The sequence below is a fragment of the Takifugu rubripes genome, chromosome 3, assembly GCF_901000725.2.
Source record: "Takifugu rubripes chromosome 3, fTakRub1.2, whole genome shotgun sequence".
Taxonomy (NCBI): domain Eukaryota; kingdom Metazoa; phylum Chordata; class Actinopteri; order Tetraodontiformes; family Tetraodontidae; genus Takifugu; species Takifugu rubripes.
Genome location: NC_042287.1, coordinates 15,581,167 through 15,594,446, shown reverse-complemented (window position 1 = coordinate 15,594,446; position 13,280 = coordinate 15,581,167). Strand labels below are relative to the sequence as shown.

At 55.9% G+C, this 13,280-nt stretch overlaps 4 protein-coding genes across 6 annotated transcripts; 1 reads left to right on the top strand and 3 right to left on the bottom strand.

Moving 5' to 3' along the window:
* The first annotated feature begins 7 nt into the window (after positions 1–7).
* snpha (syntaphilin a) lies at positions 8–3,819 on the top strand. 3 transcript variants are annotated; one of them, XM_011602782.2, is made up of 5 exons: positions 8–403; positions 842–946; positions 1,033–1,146; positions 1,752–1,901; positions 1,982–3,819. In XM_011602782.2, the coding sequence occupies exons 2-5, from the start codon at positions 903–905 to the stop codon at positions 3,165–3,167; spliced, it is 1,494 nt and encodes a 497-aa protein (XP_011601084.2). In that variant the 5' UTR covers positions 8–403; positions 842–902; the 3' UTR covers positions 3,168–3,819. The 3 variants fall into 3 exon arrangements, with proteins under 3 accessions (XP_011601084.2, XP_029689382.1, XP_029689383.1); XM_029833522.1 differs by lacking the exon at positions 8–403 and adding an exon at positions 447–599 and having other exon boundaries at positions 842–936; XM_029833523.1 differs by lacking the exon at positions 8–403 and adding an exon at positions 450–599.
* fkbp1aa (FKBP prolyl isomerase 1Aa) lies at positions 3,645–5,809 on the bottom strand. Its single transcript, XM_003963530.3, has 5 exons — positions 5,667–5,809; positions 5,544–5,591; positions 4,973–5,085; positions 4,720–4,890; positions 3,645–4,349 (listed from the first exon to the last, which is right to left on the bottom strand). Exons 1-4 carry the CDS (start codon positions 5,701–5,703, stop codon positions 4,759–4,761), a joined length of 330 nt encoding a protein of 109 aa, XP_003963579.1. The 5' UTR covers positions 5,704–5,809; the 3' UTR covers positions 3,645–4,349; positions 4,720–4,758.
* A 403-nt stretch (positions 5,810–6,212) lies between these two features.
* mfsd2al2 (major facilitator superfamily domain containing 2a-like 2) lies at positions 6,213–9,908 on the bottom strand. The gene is made up of 14 exons (XM_029833512.1): positions 9,588–9,908; positions 9,189–9,308; positions 8,997–9,121; positions 8,786–8,912; positions 8,572–8,650; positions 8,323–8,483; positions 7,886–7,976; positions 7,662–7,783; positions 7,506–7,589; positions 7,325–7,408; positions 7,143–7,255; positions 6,926–7,069; positions 6,680–6,856; positions 6,213–6,553 (listed from the first exon to the last, which is right to left on the bottom strand). The coding sequence occupies exons 1-14, from the start codon at positions 9,666–9,668 to the stop codon at positions 6,367–6,369; spliced, it is 1,695 nt and encodes a 564-aa protein (XP_029689372.1). The 5' UTR covers positions 9,669–9,908; the 3' UTR covers positions 6,213–6,366.
* Positions 9,909–10,052: 144 nt separating this feature from the next.
* On the bottom strand, positions 10,053–13,158 carry fam110a (family with sequence similarity 110 member A). The gene is made up of 2 exons (XM_003963553.3): positions 13,002–13,158; positions 10,053–11,695 (listed from the first exon to the last, which is right to left on the bottom strand). Exon 2 carries the CDS (start codon positions 11,561–11,563, stop codon positions 10,301–10,303), a length of 1,263 nt encoding a protein of 420 aa, XP_003963602.2. The 5' UTR covers positions 11,564–11,695; positions 13,002–13,158; the 3' UTR covers positions 10,053–10,300.
* Between the last annotated feature and the right edge of the window lie 122 nt (positions 13,159–13,280).

Below are 13,280 nucleotides of genomic sequence, written 5' to 3'. Positions count from 1 at the left end.
CGTTGCAGAGGTCGAATATAGCGGATTAAAAACCCAAATGCTACCTGAGCTCTGGCCCCCGCAGACAGCACGACGACTGAAGCTCCCCCCGGTGCTGAATGCGGGTCTTTTTCCCGCACTGCGCCTTTAAGAAGCACCGCAGCAGCCGCAGCCGCCTCACTTGGTCTCCGGCTCCAGGGCTGCAGGATGGACCCCCCTCCGCGGCAGCAGCATCTTCCCTCCCCGTTGCCACCAGCGACGGTTCGTGCGCGCGTCGTCGGAGGCAGCGATGGCGGCGTGTGACCGCCTGCGTTAGGACCCCACGGTGCTCGTGACATTGGGACGCCAGGTGACACCCCCCGTGCTCCGTGTAGGACACACCTGGGATTAAAGATGCCGTCTGGGAGCCCGGCCGGAGTGTCAGGTGACCGAGAAAACGCACTGTGTCCGCGTGCGCGTCCACGTTTTCATGATTTCGCAGCTGGACTGTGCGGGGGGAATGTCTCGCGCGTCGTTCAAGGGCGAAGCGTGAAATCCGCGTGCCCGTGATCCCGCAACGGTGCGTGTGGGTGAAGTTTGACACGCGGGCGGCGAGATGTCGCCTGATGACTCGCACTTACGTAAGATGATTGCGTATTTCTCACAGCAACGCGCGCGCCACCTGTTGCGCGCGGAGGAGGCGTGAGGATGCGATTCGCTGTCCTAGAATTTAAATTTAGCGATTCTTCCGTCTGTAAAGTCTGGTTTTATTCCGTGCGTCACGTCACAAAGCAAATGACATCACAACCCGTATATCCGCCACGTGACTGTCGCGAACAATGTTTGTTTGTTTTTTCAATTTCTCTGCTTTGTGTCATCTCAGGCGCGTGACGCCTCGTGGCGCCCCCTCCCTGGAGACAGCAGAGGACAGTCCGGCCGCCCCCATGTCTCTGACCCCGAGTCGAAAGCCCCCCCCAGGTCAGCGCAGGTACCGTCACAGAGGCGACACACGTCCCACATTAGGAAGGACGCAGGCGTGTCTCTGTTGTTGATGTTGACGTGTTTACCCTGAAGGCGCTCGGGGGGCACCGGCGGGAGACAGTCCCACAGCGACCCGTCCACCTACCTGGGACCAGTCCGGACACCAGAGGACAGCCCAGTAGCCCGCACGTATCCCAGTACACCCAGGTAAAATCAGCCTGGAACTCCAAAGGTGGACCAGCTGCACTGGTTATACTGGGACAGCTGCACTGGTTATACTGGGACAGCAAGGATGGTTATAATGGGAGGGAAAGGATAAATTAACTGGTCTTATTGGAACGGGGGGCAGCTGCACTGGTTATACTGGGACAGCAAGGATGGTTATAATGGGAGGGAAAGGATAAATTAACTGGTCTTATTGGAACGGGGGGCAGCTGCACTGGTTATACTGGGACAGCAAGGATGGTTATAATGGGAGGGAAAGGATAAATTAACTGGTCTTATTGGAACGGGGGGCAGCTGCACTGGTTATACTGGGACAGCTGCACTGGTTATACTGGGACAGCAAGGATGGTTATAATGGGAGGGAAAGGATAAATTAACTGGTCTTATTGGAGCGGGGGGCAGCTGCACTGGTTATACTGGGGCAGCTGCACTGGTTATACTGGGATGAAAAGGACAAAGAGACCAGTGTTAGTGGGACACTGAGGATACCTGGGCTGGTTTTAGTGAGACAGACTGTTCCATGAATAGATTTTGCACGTCCCACTTCTGCCCCCCCCCCCCCTCCCCTCCCCTCCCCCCCCCTTCAGGCGCCAGGCGAAGCATTCGGGCTGCAGCGACAACCATGGGATCAGGGCGCCCCCCCCCGAGCAGTACCTCACCCCGCTGCAGCAGAAGGAGGTGTGCATACGACACCTGCGCGCCCGGCTGAGGGACAACGTGGAACGCCTCCAGCACAGGTGGGCGGAGCCTAACGCGGCGCCCGGGTAAAGAGGAAGTGCTCTGTGCCTAGAGACGTTTCTCTCCTGTTCCCCCCCAGGGATTACGAGATCGACGAGTTGCGGAACCAGCTGTACAGGATGCAGGAGGACTGGATCGAGGAGGAGTGCCACCGCGTGGAGGCCCAGCTGGCCCTGAAGGAGGCCCGCAGGGAGATCCTCCACCTCCAGGAGGTGGTCGAGTCTGTGAGGTCCAGCGCGGGCGTCCGCGAAGACCCGCACGACCACAAGTCCCACGCCGGGTTACAGAGACCCCCGCCGGGGGGGAAGTCCCGCTCCTGCGGCTGCTCCCCCGCCAGCACGTTGACCCGGGGCGGCGCCCACACCCGCCTGAGCAGCGAGGCGCTGCAGCTGGAGCGCTCCGAGGCCAGCAGGGCGGCGCGGCCCGGGGGCCAGACCCACTTGCTCCTGGAGGCGGCGCTGGTGTCGGAGGGCCGCGCCCCCGCCCCCCCGGCGGTGCCGCGCTCCGCCACCTACGAGAGGATGTGCAGCGGCGGCGCCGTGCTGCCCATGTCCCACTCCTGCCAGACGCTCAGCAGCAGCTGCAAGTGCAGCGGCCACGCCTTCCTGCCCCACCACCACCTGTTCCTGCACCTACCCCAGGAAGAAGCCCCGCCCACGCTGGCCGCCGCTTCCGATCCGATCCCCGAGGCCAAGCCGGAGGTGCGCTCCCAGGCGTGCAGCCCGACCATGACGTGGCTGGACGACGACCACCTGGAAGACCTGAGCGTCATTTCTGCCGACGTCACGGCGCCAGAGATCCGTCCAATCCCGTCGCCCGTCACTCACCTCGCCGCTCCAGAGCCCTCGCCGGGTTTAGACCCCCCACCACGACAGGTGGAGGGTCTGAGGCGCTGCGAGGTGGGAGGTCCAGCGAGAGGGGAGGCCCACACCTTCCAGCCTCATCCGACAGCTGCACTTCCTGTTAGGCAGGAAGTCGTCGTCCTGGAGACAGAAGACGACGGCGTTGAATCTGACGGTGACGGCGACGACCCCCCTCAGGTCTCCCACTGGAGCCGCTATTTCCTCGTGGACCTGCTGGCCTTGGCGATGCCAGTGGTCCCGACCGTGGCGTGGCTGTGGGGGGCGGCGAGGGACGTGGTGCCGGTGTACCACATCGGCTCCCTGCTGAGAGGATGCTGCGCCGTGGCCCTGCACTCGCTGCGGCGCCGAGGCGCCGGCGGGGGGCGGAGACCGGCGGGCGCCAATAAAAAGACGCAAATCTGACGGGTTCAACGGCGCCACGCACAAGCGGCGACCAGCTGAAGACCACGCCGCCTCTCCCGCCTACGTCCTCGTCCTCCGCCGAGAATCGCACAAACCCCTGTAATCTGCGGAGGCCGGCAGGTTGCCGTGGTTACCGAGCTGGCTCTGATGCCGAACCAGTTGGTCCTCGCGTCCTGTCACACCTGTGCAAACGCCACCGGAACAGTTTGATCCCTCAAACGTCGAACGCTGAGCTCAGCCGAGGCGGATCAGTAATCCGGTTGATTAAACCAGATTAAACCGGACCGGACCGACGCCGAACTCAAACACGGCGCGAGCGGCAATCAGAGGAGGCGTGGCCACCTCTGGATCTGTGGAGGGTCCCCAGAGACCCTGCAGCTGGATCAACATGTGGATTTCTCCGTTTTAGAGGAAACGGCAGCAGAAATTAGCTGAACGATCTGATCAGAATGTAAATAAAAATCAGAAAAAAGGTGGTAAAATTACTCTTTTATTGTGTATAGAGAAAGGAACAAACATCCACAGCTTGTTACACACAACTCCTTCAAATAAAGTCATCACGAACCCCCGATGTCTCCTTCAACCGTCATGCATGTTCAAAAACTGTTTACACCAGATGTTTCTTCACAACCTATGGAGGGGGGGGGGGGGGGACAGTCCAAAATAACACAAATACTGTCAAAGTTGTCATTTCAAACCCCCGGAAATGAAAAATAAACACTGCGACTGAAATAAAACCCCAATCCTGCAGACTTGTAGGCAATTCGTGGCAATAATGTGCTTTGAGCTTTAAGATTTTCCTCGTTTAACCTGGAGCTTCGCAAAAATACACCTGGCCAAAAGGCTTTTAATTAAGACAATCCGACGAATTTTAGACTAAAAGGCGGCAGAGCCCCAGGAATGAAACCCATTAAATATCCATGACAAGATTCTGAAGCTGGTCCTGATGTCAAAGACACTTTTTGGAGATGTGAAGACACACAGAGAACGAGCCAAGCAGCCTCTCTGGTTTCTGGCTGTGACCTCTAAAGCAAGAAAGGATCAAGATTTTAAAGCAAACGTTGGGACGCAGAGGAGGGGGAACCTGTGAAGCTAGAGACACACGTAGGTCCGATGCAGGGATCAACAGCAGGAATCATCCGGGTTTTAGTTCTCATCCATGTTGCCGAGATAGGAATCGACCTGCGGGGGAAGGAAAGAGAGGTCATTGAATGATGTGGGCGTCTTTTATCTAATTAAACCACTTGTGACGCCAGCGGGAAATTCACATGGAGTCACGTCCTGGAAGAGAAGTGGGCTTGTTAAAAATAATAACCAAAGCTCTCCCGGTTCTCTCTCTGGAACAATCCGGCTTCGGAGGAAAATTAAAAACAGACAGATTAAAGTGCCTGAACATGCAAACCTGATTACCTTCTGGTGGATTATAAGCAAAAAGTCCACATGGGTTTTATGGACCCTCCATCAGGAAGGAGGCCCACCCGTGACTCTAGTCGCAACTTAAGGCGTTTTGAGCTAAAATAAAGATTCGTGCCAATGATTTAAATCACCTCACCCTGAAAGTCTGAGTGGAATTCAAGTGGGTGCAGAAGTTTCAGGCTTCCAGGCTCAGCAGCTCCACGTCGAAGATGAGGGTGGCGTTCGGGGGGATGACGCCCGGGTGTCCTTTGGCGCCGTAAGCGTAGTCTGGGGAGCAGGTCAGCTTTGCCCGCTCACCCACGCTCATCTGTGGCCATGCGAAAACAGGTGCTGAATTATGCATCGCATGGGGGAAGACCGTAGCGTTAGCATGCCAGGTGCTAGCTTACTTGGGCTACTCCTTCCTCCCAGCCACGGATCACCTCGCCGCGTCCAATCTTGAACCTGAACGGCCTTCCCCGGTCCCTCGACGAGTCGAACGTTGTCCCGTCCACCAGCGTGCCTGAACGAGCCCCCAGAGACGAGAGAGGCCAGTCAGCGGGCAGATTAGTGGACCAGAGCGACCCCGTAACCGAGCCGAGCGTTAGCCGCCGTTAGCATCGCGGAGGGGTTAGCTGCTAACGTCGATGACAGCACCACCGATAGCAGCGCTAAAAACCGTCTCAAACACCACAACCCTTCAATGTAAACGCAGCTTAAGCGACACTAAACTGCGGTCAATTTCCACACAGCATCGTAAAAGGCAGCTGAGGAGGACATGGAATAAAATAAACCCCCAGTTTAGCACGCTAGCTGCAGCGATAGCATCAATATCCGGTGCAGCTGGATCCGAAATTTAGTTCCCCTCCCCTCCAAAAGCCCAGTTCCACACCAGAAGAATCCCCCATTTTCGTCTAATAGTTGGGATTATCTGCCCCTGGGGTAGTAGATCCACCCAGCGGGGGCAGCCTCCCCACTCACCGACATAGTGCACCGCGACCTGCTGGCCCTTCTTCGGGAACGTCTGTCCTGAAAACAAGAAGACAAAACCTCAACGAGGCTGCGGATCGAGCCGAACATCGGCACCAAGGCGGCGCTTCTCACCGTCTCCGGGGGTAATGGTATCAACCTGCACTCCCATTTCGGCTCTTCCCTGCGCCTTCCTCGCTGGTCACGACTGGTACCTTCGTTGAGAGCGGAAGCTGGAGGCAGGGGCGGTGCCTGGATGTGGGCGTGGACTGTGGGCGTGGTCGATGTGCGCGGGGGGGCGTGGGGCGGGGCCTCTCCAGGTGGAACCTCCCACAGATTATGTTGTTATCTCAAATTAAAACCTCGGAATAATTACGGAATAATGTGCTGGATTAGCATCTGATCACTTCTGATGAGGACTTAATCTGACTTTGTTAATCTGACTTTGGGGTCAAACGCAGACGTGGTTTGTTTATTTTAACAAATTTCACTTTTCTTCCTGTTGTTAGGGTTAGGGTTAGGGTTAGTTAGTTAGTAGTTAGTTACTCTCTGTTTTTAACTGTGAAGCACACGTGAAGCATTTGGGAATATGTTCAATTCAATTCCAAAGTCTTTCAGTTTTCACTGGTTTCTTTAAATCATTTCAGTTTGGAACCAGGAAGTGAAATGAAACCCAGGAAATCCGACCATTCCAAACCGGTTTATTGGAACATCAGATTGAAAATACGGTAAATGTGCGTGGGTTGTGGACAAGAACTTGCATTTTGTTATTCTTCATCTTATCGGTAATAATGCGGTTACTTAATCACACTGCGGTTAGCTTGTTGCTAACTGGCTACACCCACGTCACTTTGGTCGTCACATTTGACCTTTTGGAGTAGGACGGAGGATCTGAACCCTCTCTGGAGGACCCGACGTTGTGGTTTAAAGGGTCTGGAGCCCGGGCAGCCGGTGGCTCCTGCAGACCGGTCGGCTCTTCAGGGTCTCTTCTCACCGCGGTTGAAGACGAGGCAGCTTCTAGTCTTTATAAGACATGAAAAGGAAGGATGTGGTTATTATACAGGTGATATCAGAACCTCTAGATTACACGTTTGGAGGTTTCCAGGGTCGTGATGGACAGCTGTAGCCCCCATACAGAACTCACTTACTGGGTCATACTCGTCACGTCCCGGAGACGTAAAGGTTTCCTCTCATGGATCGGGTAGGAGCGGAAGATGGCCATGCCCACGAGGAGAAGCACGACGGGGACTGGGGCAAACAGCACGATCAAAACTGTCCGCACCCCCTCGTCCTGGGAACACGCGCCGGATCTGTACCCGACGAACCTAGGGTAGCAGAAGAGGACGTGAGGGGAGGATAGAGACTCGCCGTGGCTGGACAGAAGTTTGACTGACTGGAGCATCATGGCGGAGATTCCAGCCGACAGGCTGCCTGCCAGCTTGTTGCAGAAGGCATAACAGGAGAAGAAGAGAGGTTCCAGGCCTTTGCAGGAAGGATGTTTGGAGGCGAAGTCGTCCACGACGTCTGGGAGCATGGACCTGCGGAGGACACGGGTTCAGGACCCTCACCAGAGCTCTGAGGCGGTCTGAGCCGAGCTGGGACGGGACTCACCAGGGGAGCAAGAAAATGGTGGCCACGCTGAAGCCCATCAGAACGCACATCGACAGGAAGACTGGGAGGCTGCTGGGAACACAGGCGACGATGATCACGGCTGGTATGAAGAGCTGGGAGGAAAAAAGCAGGCGTTTGAAACGGGCTCCCCTGGGCGGGGGCTAACCAACCAGCAGCCTGACCGAGAGTCCCAGGAACACTGTGGCCTTCTTCCCGATTCTCAGCAGAACCACCTGCCACAGCGGCACCGCTACTGAGGCTGCAACCTGGGGGTGGGGGTGGTGGTGGGGGTAGCATTTAATCTAGCATCAAGCTAGCATTTAATCAGAGCGAGTTTCTGTTCGGGTGCTGGCTGGATCTTACCAGTAGAACCAGTATTAAATACTGGTATTGGGCTCCCAGTTCCGCTGCGTGGCTGCAGAAAAGTGCAAAATTCCCCAGGGACATCTAAGACAAAGCACCGGGAGTCATTTAAGTCGATTTAATCGTGAAAATGAATATAAAGGGACATAAAAGGACCTGAAATGCAAGAACGAAGAACACAAAGCTGAGCACCAGCCGCTGGTAAGGAATGTGGCTCAGCAGCATCCTCAGGGCAGCCAGGTAGGACGGTCGCTCGTGCTCCTCAGCGCTCAGCTCTGCTAACGTGGGAGTAAAACACCTACATTATTCACCCCCGACACTAACCCGGCCACTCCAGGGTGCGTCTGTGTGTGTGTGTGTGTGGGTGGGGGGGGACTCACATTTCTGCTCCTTCACCCCGAGGAACAAAACCAAGCTGCAGACGAAAAACACGGCGCCCATGGCCACCGCCGAGGTCAGGAACGCTCTACGCTGGGACGTCGATAGCAACATTAAACAAGCTGAGAGGGCAGCAGGGGAAGCTTAGGGCAGACAAATGAGGCTAGCAGGCTAAGCTAACTGTGGTTCACACTTACTATAAGCTCTGGTATGATTATTTTAAACCACACAAGACAGGTATTATTGGATGCCTCTCTCTCTCTCTCACTCTCTCTCTCTCTCTCTCTCACACACACACACACACACACACACACACATTCAGAGGCAGGTAACCTGCAGAGCAAGAAGATATGCCTGGGACTGTTTGTGCACAATGCAGCTCAACCGCTGAGACGGAATCTGAGCCGTTGCACCAACGGACACTTTTGATTTCGGCTACCGTTGCCACGAGGGAGGCGATCTGTGGCGAAGGCGTCGTGCTTGCAGGTGCGTCCTCTTCCAGATGTTGACACAACTCTTGCCTCTCCGTGTTGTACACAACCACCACTTTACCCTGAATGACGGACGCCATCAGCATTGCCAGCATCTCCGTGGTCATCCCTGCAATATAAAGGCAGAGAAGAAGAGTCGGGGGGGGGGGGGGGGGGCCCAGAGTGGCCCCCCAGGGTGCGAGCGTCCCTTGTCTTACTGTAGGCTGTGGCCGAGTCTCTGTCCCTGTGATCCCCCCCGAGGAACATGTTGAGGGACAGATAAGGAACGTGGTAGCACTGTTGGCAGAGAACAGGGGAGCAGACGAGAGGCGTAAAACTCCGTATCCACGGTAACGCAGCGTGGCGCAAGATGGTAAAATTAAACCAGACGGTCAAACACAAAAAGGGGTGAAATGACTTTCATTGATTTACACTCATGAGGGTCTCAAACAGGCAGGTGGTCACGAGGAACCACAGCACGCCGCCCGCCGCCGCCCCCGGAGGTACGAACCACAGCAGCAGGTAGGAGAGGACGGCAAACGGAGTGGACAGAACCAGCCTGCGGGACAAACGTCTGCTGAGCGGAGGGACGGGACGGAGGGGATTTTTGCTTTTACTCAAGGCGGAGCATCGTGTCGCCAACCAGGGGCTGAGTTTTCCCACGCTGGTCCAGCGACTGCGGCCCACCAGGTACCCGATCAGAGGGTCCGTCACGGCGTCCCAGGCCCGGCTCACGAACAAGACCAGGGACACGTAGAAGGCCTCCATCTGAGGAATGTATTGTGACTTGAAAGTCAGGACAGGAAGGATTTTTTGTGTGAAGGATGACCTCTACCTGGACGACATCCAGAAGGAAGATCTGCAGCGACACCGCCATGGCTGCCGTGGTTACCTGGTTGGGGACCCCACCCAGTGCGTAGCAGATCTTCCTGATCAGAGGAATCCCCCCAGATCTCTGAAGACCAGACACGGAGATGGAGGTTTTCTCTAGACTACACGCTTCAGTTTACAGCCTTTCAAAATAAAAGCACCTCGTTGAGGGTCCTCTAAAAACACATATTTGACGTTTGTCACAAAGAAGTGAAAACGGCTTCAAGCCGTTGAACAGCAATTTGATAAGCATTAATTTGGAGTAGCGTTCTTTGATCCTTTCATCTCTGCTCATCACCTGAGAAGCTCAGCAGCTGAAGTTTCTTTACATTTCTCAGGTTAACTGTGGGCAGTAGAAACACACCTGCTGTCCGTCACCTGCCTGCGTCAGAAAGCGCCTCGTCATCGTCTCCACCCGAGATTTGAAGTCCTTTAAGCAACTCATCCTTTGATGTAGGCGCTGATCATTCCGCGTGCGGACTGTCGTTTCAGATCTTCACGGACATCCCGAGGTCCCTCCGACGCTCCGATCAGGCCGGACGCCTCCGCCAGTTTTAAACCCGCCCTCCTGCTTTCGTTTACAAGCTGGGAGGACTCACGAAGGATTTTACAGATCAGATTACAGATATAAACCCTACAGATTATCACAAGGTGAACATTTAGACAGATTTCAAAGACTCCGGCCAAGGTTTGTGCAGTTCTGACCTCTTGTGGAACAGATGTGAAATTTGACACGATTTTGGGGAACGTAATCTTTGTGGGACCAGGCTAGCGTAGCAGTTAGCTGCCTCACACGTGTTCCCATAAAAAAACAAAACAACGACGACAGTTTTCAGCCTTGAGACTTTAATTTCTCCACATGAAGACGACACATGAACCAAGTTAAAGGTCTCCAAGGACAAAATAAATACTTTCCCGAGGTAAAAATAATCACGTACACTTTGTGCGAAAATTAAAAAAAAGGAAACGAAAATTTCAAAACAGACTGTAAATAAACGAGCAAACACACTCCCCCCATCAGGTTGTCACAGATCCGTCGTTCATACTGAAATTTTTTGTGATTTTTGAGACGCCGGCTCATAAATCGGTGCTCTTGCTCGCTCCGTCTTTAGCGCTCCGGAGTCCATACAGCCATTTAATGACTCTGGCGTTCCGCTCGATCACCGAAACGCCGTAGGGAACACGTCCTTCAGGCACGCCGGGGCCGTCCTCCTCCTCAGCATCGTTCTCGTCTCTGTTCGAGGCCTCGCACTCTGACCCGGGAGCGCTGACGCTACGGAAACGGGCCATGGATACGATGTCTGAGGTGGATCCTGTCCACTCCTGCAGGTCTGCCGGGTCCAAACCACAAAGGTTGAAGAATCGCTCCAGTTCCGTCCCCGCTCGGGAACACCGGTCGCTCAGGTCCGACTTAGACCTGGTCAGCGAGGGGCGTTTCCTGGAGCTGGAGGAAGACAAGCGGGTTCTCGCCGGGGAGGAGGGGGGCAGCGCGGGCAGGGGAGCGGGAGGAGTAGCTTGGACTGGGGTCCCGGGGGGAGGTTTTTCTGGTTTGGACGGCACGGCGACGGGTTTGAGGGGAGACGGACCTGGTGTCCTGGGCTGGGAGAGGTGGAGCTGAGAGGCAGCCGGGCGGAGTGATAACTGAGAGGTCAAAGAGATGGGGTGGAGGGGCTTCCGGATGAACAGGGGCGGTCTGCAGGGGGGGCGCGCAGGGCTGGCCAGAGGCATGACATCCACCCTGCGAACCGTCCCAGCAGCCGGAGCTCCAGGGACACCAGGGCCCCCCACCCGTGAGGGCGCGGACGCCTTTAACCTCACTTTTGCGGGACTGGACCAGTCAGGGCGGGGAGGCGGGCACGGCCTCTCCGTCTTCAGCTGCGCCCTCGGACCGGGATCGCCCGGCGTGGAATTCCGTGGCTCTGGGGCGGCGCTGGTTTGAGCGGCGTCGCCGACGTCGCTTATCAGCTTCGTCAGGTGCTTCAAGTCGAGCTGGACGCCGTCTTTCCTGGGAATCGCCGGCTTCCTGGTGGGCTGGGGGGCGGCGGCGGGGCCCCGCGCCACCTTCTGCGCGTCAGGCAGCTGGACCGGCAGCTGTTTGGACAAAGCAACTTGACTCTTGACGTATTTAGCCTTGTCGGCCTCCAGCCTCTCCACCGCGCTCTGCTTTGGTCTCCCCGCCGCCGCCGGGAACTGGCGGTGGAGGTCCAGCCCCACCGGCCCCTTGGGCCGCAGGCGGGGGGGCGTGGCAGAGATATCCCTCCTCACTGGATGCCGAAGTCTCTCCAGGGGCATTTTGTGCATAAGCAGCTTCTGTCCTTGGGTGCCGTCTCCGTCCCTCATCCTCCCCCTTCGACCTCGAAGCGAATGTTCTCAGATTCTGGTGAAACGGTCCCTCGCGGTGCCTTTGGGATCACTCTCCTGGGTCAAACTCCGACCAGGACCGGGAGACTTCAGCATCTCCGGTCCGACATCCTGCGGAACAAAAGAGAAAACAGCCTCTTAACAGAAACGTCCGTGTTTCCCTTTTGTCCAAAACGTCAACGCTAGACTGTCCCCCCCCAGTGTCCACATGGCCTCCAATAAATCATTAAAAGCTAGTGAGCTCTGCCCCACCCCCCCAGTAGGGCTGCTGCACTGGAATATTTTGGGTAAAAATAAGAAAAACATGGCCTGGAGGGCAAAGGTCACCTACTGCGTGAGGTGTCCACACACAGCAACAGAAAGACGATAGATACTGGTGGTTTTCCTCATTTTGGTCAAACCGCCCTTAAACAGCCAGCGCAGCCATCGACCCCCCCACAGACAAACAATAGCTTCCTTTTCAGGATGTTAAAAGTGACAGAAGGCGAAGGGGAGGAGCGGCCCTTTGTCTGGAGGCCTTTCAGGAGATAACAGGGGTTCCACGAATGACAAAGGTTAGAGTTAGTCGTGGGCTTAGTTAGCATAGCTGTGTGCAAAAAAGCACTAGAAATCCAGGATCCAAACGCCACGTGGAGGAATTTTCCACATCCGCCCGCCAGTTTCGACAAACATGATTAGTTCTCGGCCTTATCAGGGAAAAGAAAGTCAACATTTGGCTTTCAAACCTGCTCTTCAGGCAACAAACCCATCAGCTAAGACTTCCTCCTCCAAAAGCAGGAAACGTGAAATAAAAAGGCTTCGCCCGCAGGAAAAAAACAACAACTTCTGGAAGATAAACTGAGGAATGTGTGTCGGCCTGCGGGCTCCAGAGATCCGAGGGACAACTTTCTACCACTATCCTGGACGTGAGCAAATACACGCACGTCTCACCTCTCCCGAGCGTGTGCGCGGTGTGAAGGTCACAGTTGGGAGACTTTCATTTTAATGTGACCCGGAGTGTTGGAAAAGCCGCCCGAACGCGCCAGTTAACATTCCCGACATGCCATTCCAGGCCGAGCCGAGCTCCAGCTGCTGGGGCTCCTCCGTCCACACTTACCTGCTCCCAACTTCCCCAGCGAAGGTAGCCCAGTCCTCCCAGTCCTCCCAGTCCTCCCAACCCCCCCCCCCACCCCGGCTGAGGCGCCAGTGCTGCTGCCGTGGTGGCAAAACAAAGAAGAGCCTTCAGAAGTGGGTCAAATAAAAATAGAAACCACTAATTTGGTGTTTGTGAGCCGAGCGGCGGCGCGGCGGCTCACGCCACCAGGAAGCAGCCGGACGCACACAAAGGCCTCCGTGCTCGGCCGGTCTCGAGCAGCTCGCGCGCGGATCAAGGTGACTCACAGGAGTCGGTAGATTCCTTAAAAAAATCAATACTCACCTTCTGTCTTCTCTGGATCTCTTTTCCTTTCTGCTTTCCTCCCCGAACACAACAACCGCAGCGGCTCCGCGTGTGTGCGTGTTTGCGTTCACGCACTTAAGCAGCTCGAGACTAACCTGTTTGACAACTCATGTGCGCCCGCCGTGACCACGCCCCCGACCGCGGCCACGCCCCCAGCCGCCCCTGATTGGCCACGCCGGCCCTGCTGCGCTCTAAATGGCGCAATCGGAAAATAATCGTCATTTAATCCTTTTCTGCGGAAAAAGTGGATTTATTCTC

Excerpts from the sequence above, each read along its gene's own strand:
- snpha (XM_029833522.1), top strand. Across the intron at positions 937-1,032 it reads GAGTCGAAAGCCCCCCCCAG|GCGCTCGGGGGGCACCGGCG; the intron begins GTCAGCGCAGGT and ends TTTACCCTGAAG. Across the intron at positions 1,902-1,981 it reads GTGGAACGCCTCCAGCACAG|GGATTACGAGATCGACGAGT; the intron begins GTGGGCGGAGCC and ends GTTCCCCCCCAG.
- fkbp1aa (XM_003963530.3), bottom strand. The coding sequence starts at position 5,703 with ATGGGAGTGCAGGTTGATACCATTACCCCCGGAGACG. Across the intron at positions 5,592-5,666 it reads TACCATTACCCCCGGAGACG|GACAGACGTTCCCGAAGAAG; the intron begins GTGAGAAGCGCC and ends TCTTGTTTTCAG. Across the intron at positions 5,086-5,543 it reads GGTCGCGGTGCACTATGTCG|GCACGCTGGTGGACGGGACA; the intron begins GTGAGTGGGGAG and ends GGGCTCGTTCAG.
- mfsd2al2 (XM_029833512.1), bottom strand. The coding sequence starts at position 9,668 with ATGAGTTGCTTAAAGGACTTCAAATCTCGGGTGGAGACGATGACGAGG. Across the intron at positions 8,484-8,571 it reads AGACTCGGCCACAGCCTACA|GGATGACCACGGAGATGCTG; the intron begins GTAAGACAAGGG and ends TTTATATTGCAG. Across the intron at positions 7,256-7,324 it reads CAGTGTTCCTGGGACTCTCG|CTCTTCATACCAGCCGTGAT; the intron begins GTCAGGCTGCTG and ends TTTTCCTCCCAG.
- fam110a (XM_003963553.3), bottom strand. The coding sequence starts at position 11,563 with ATGAGGGACGGAGACGGCACCCAAGGACAGAAGCTGCTTATGCACAAA.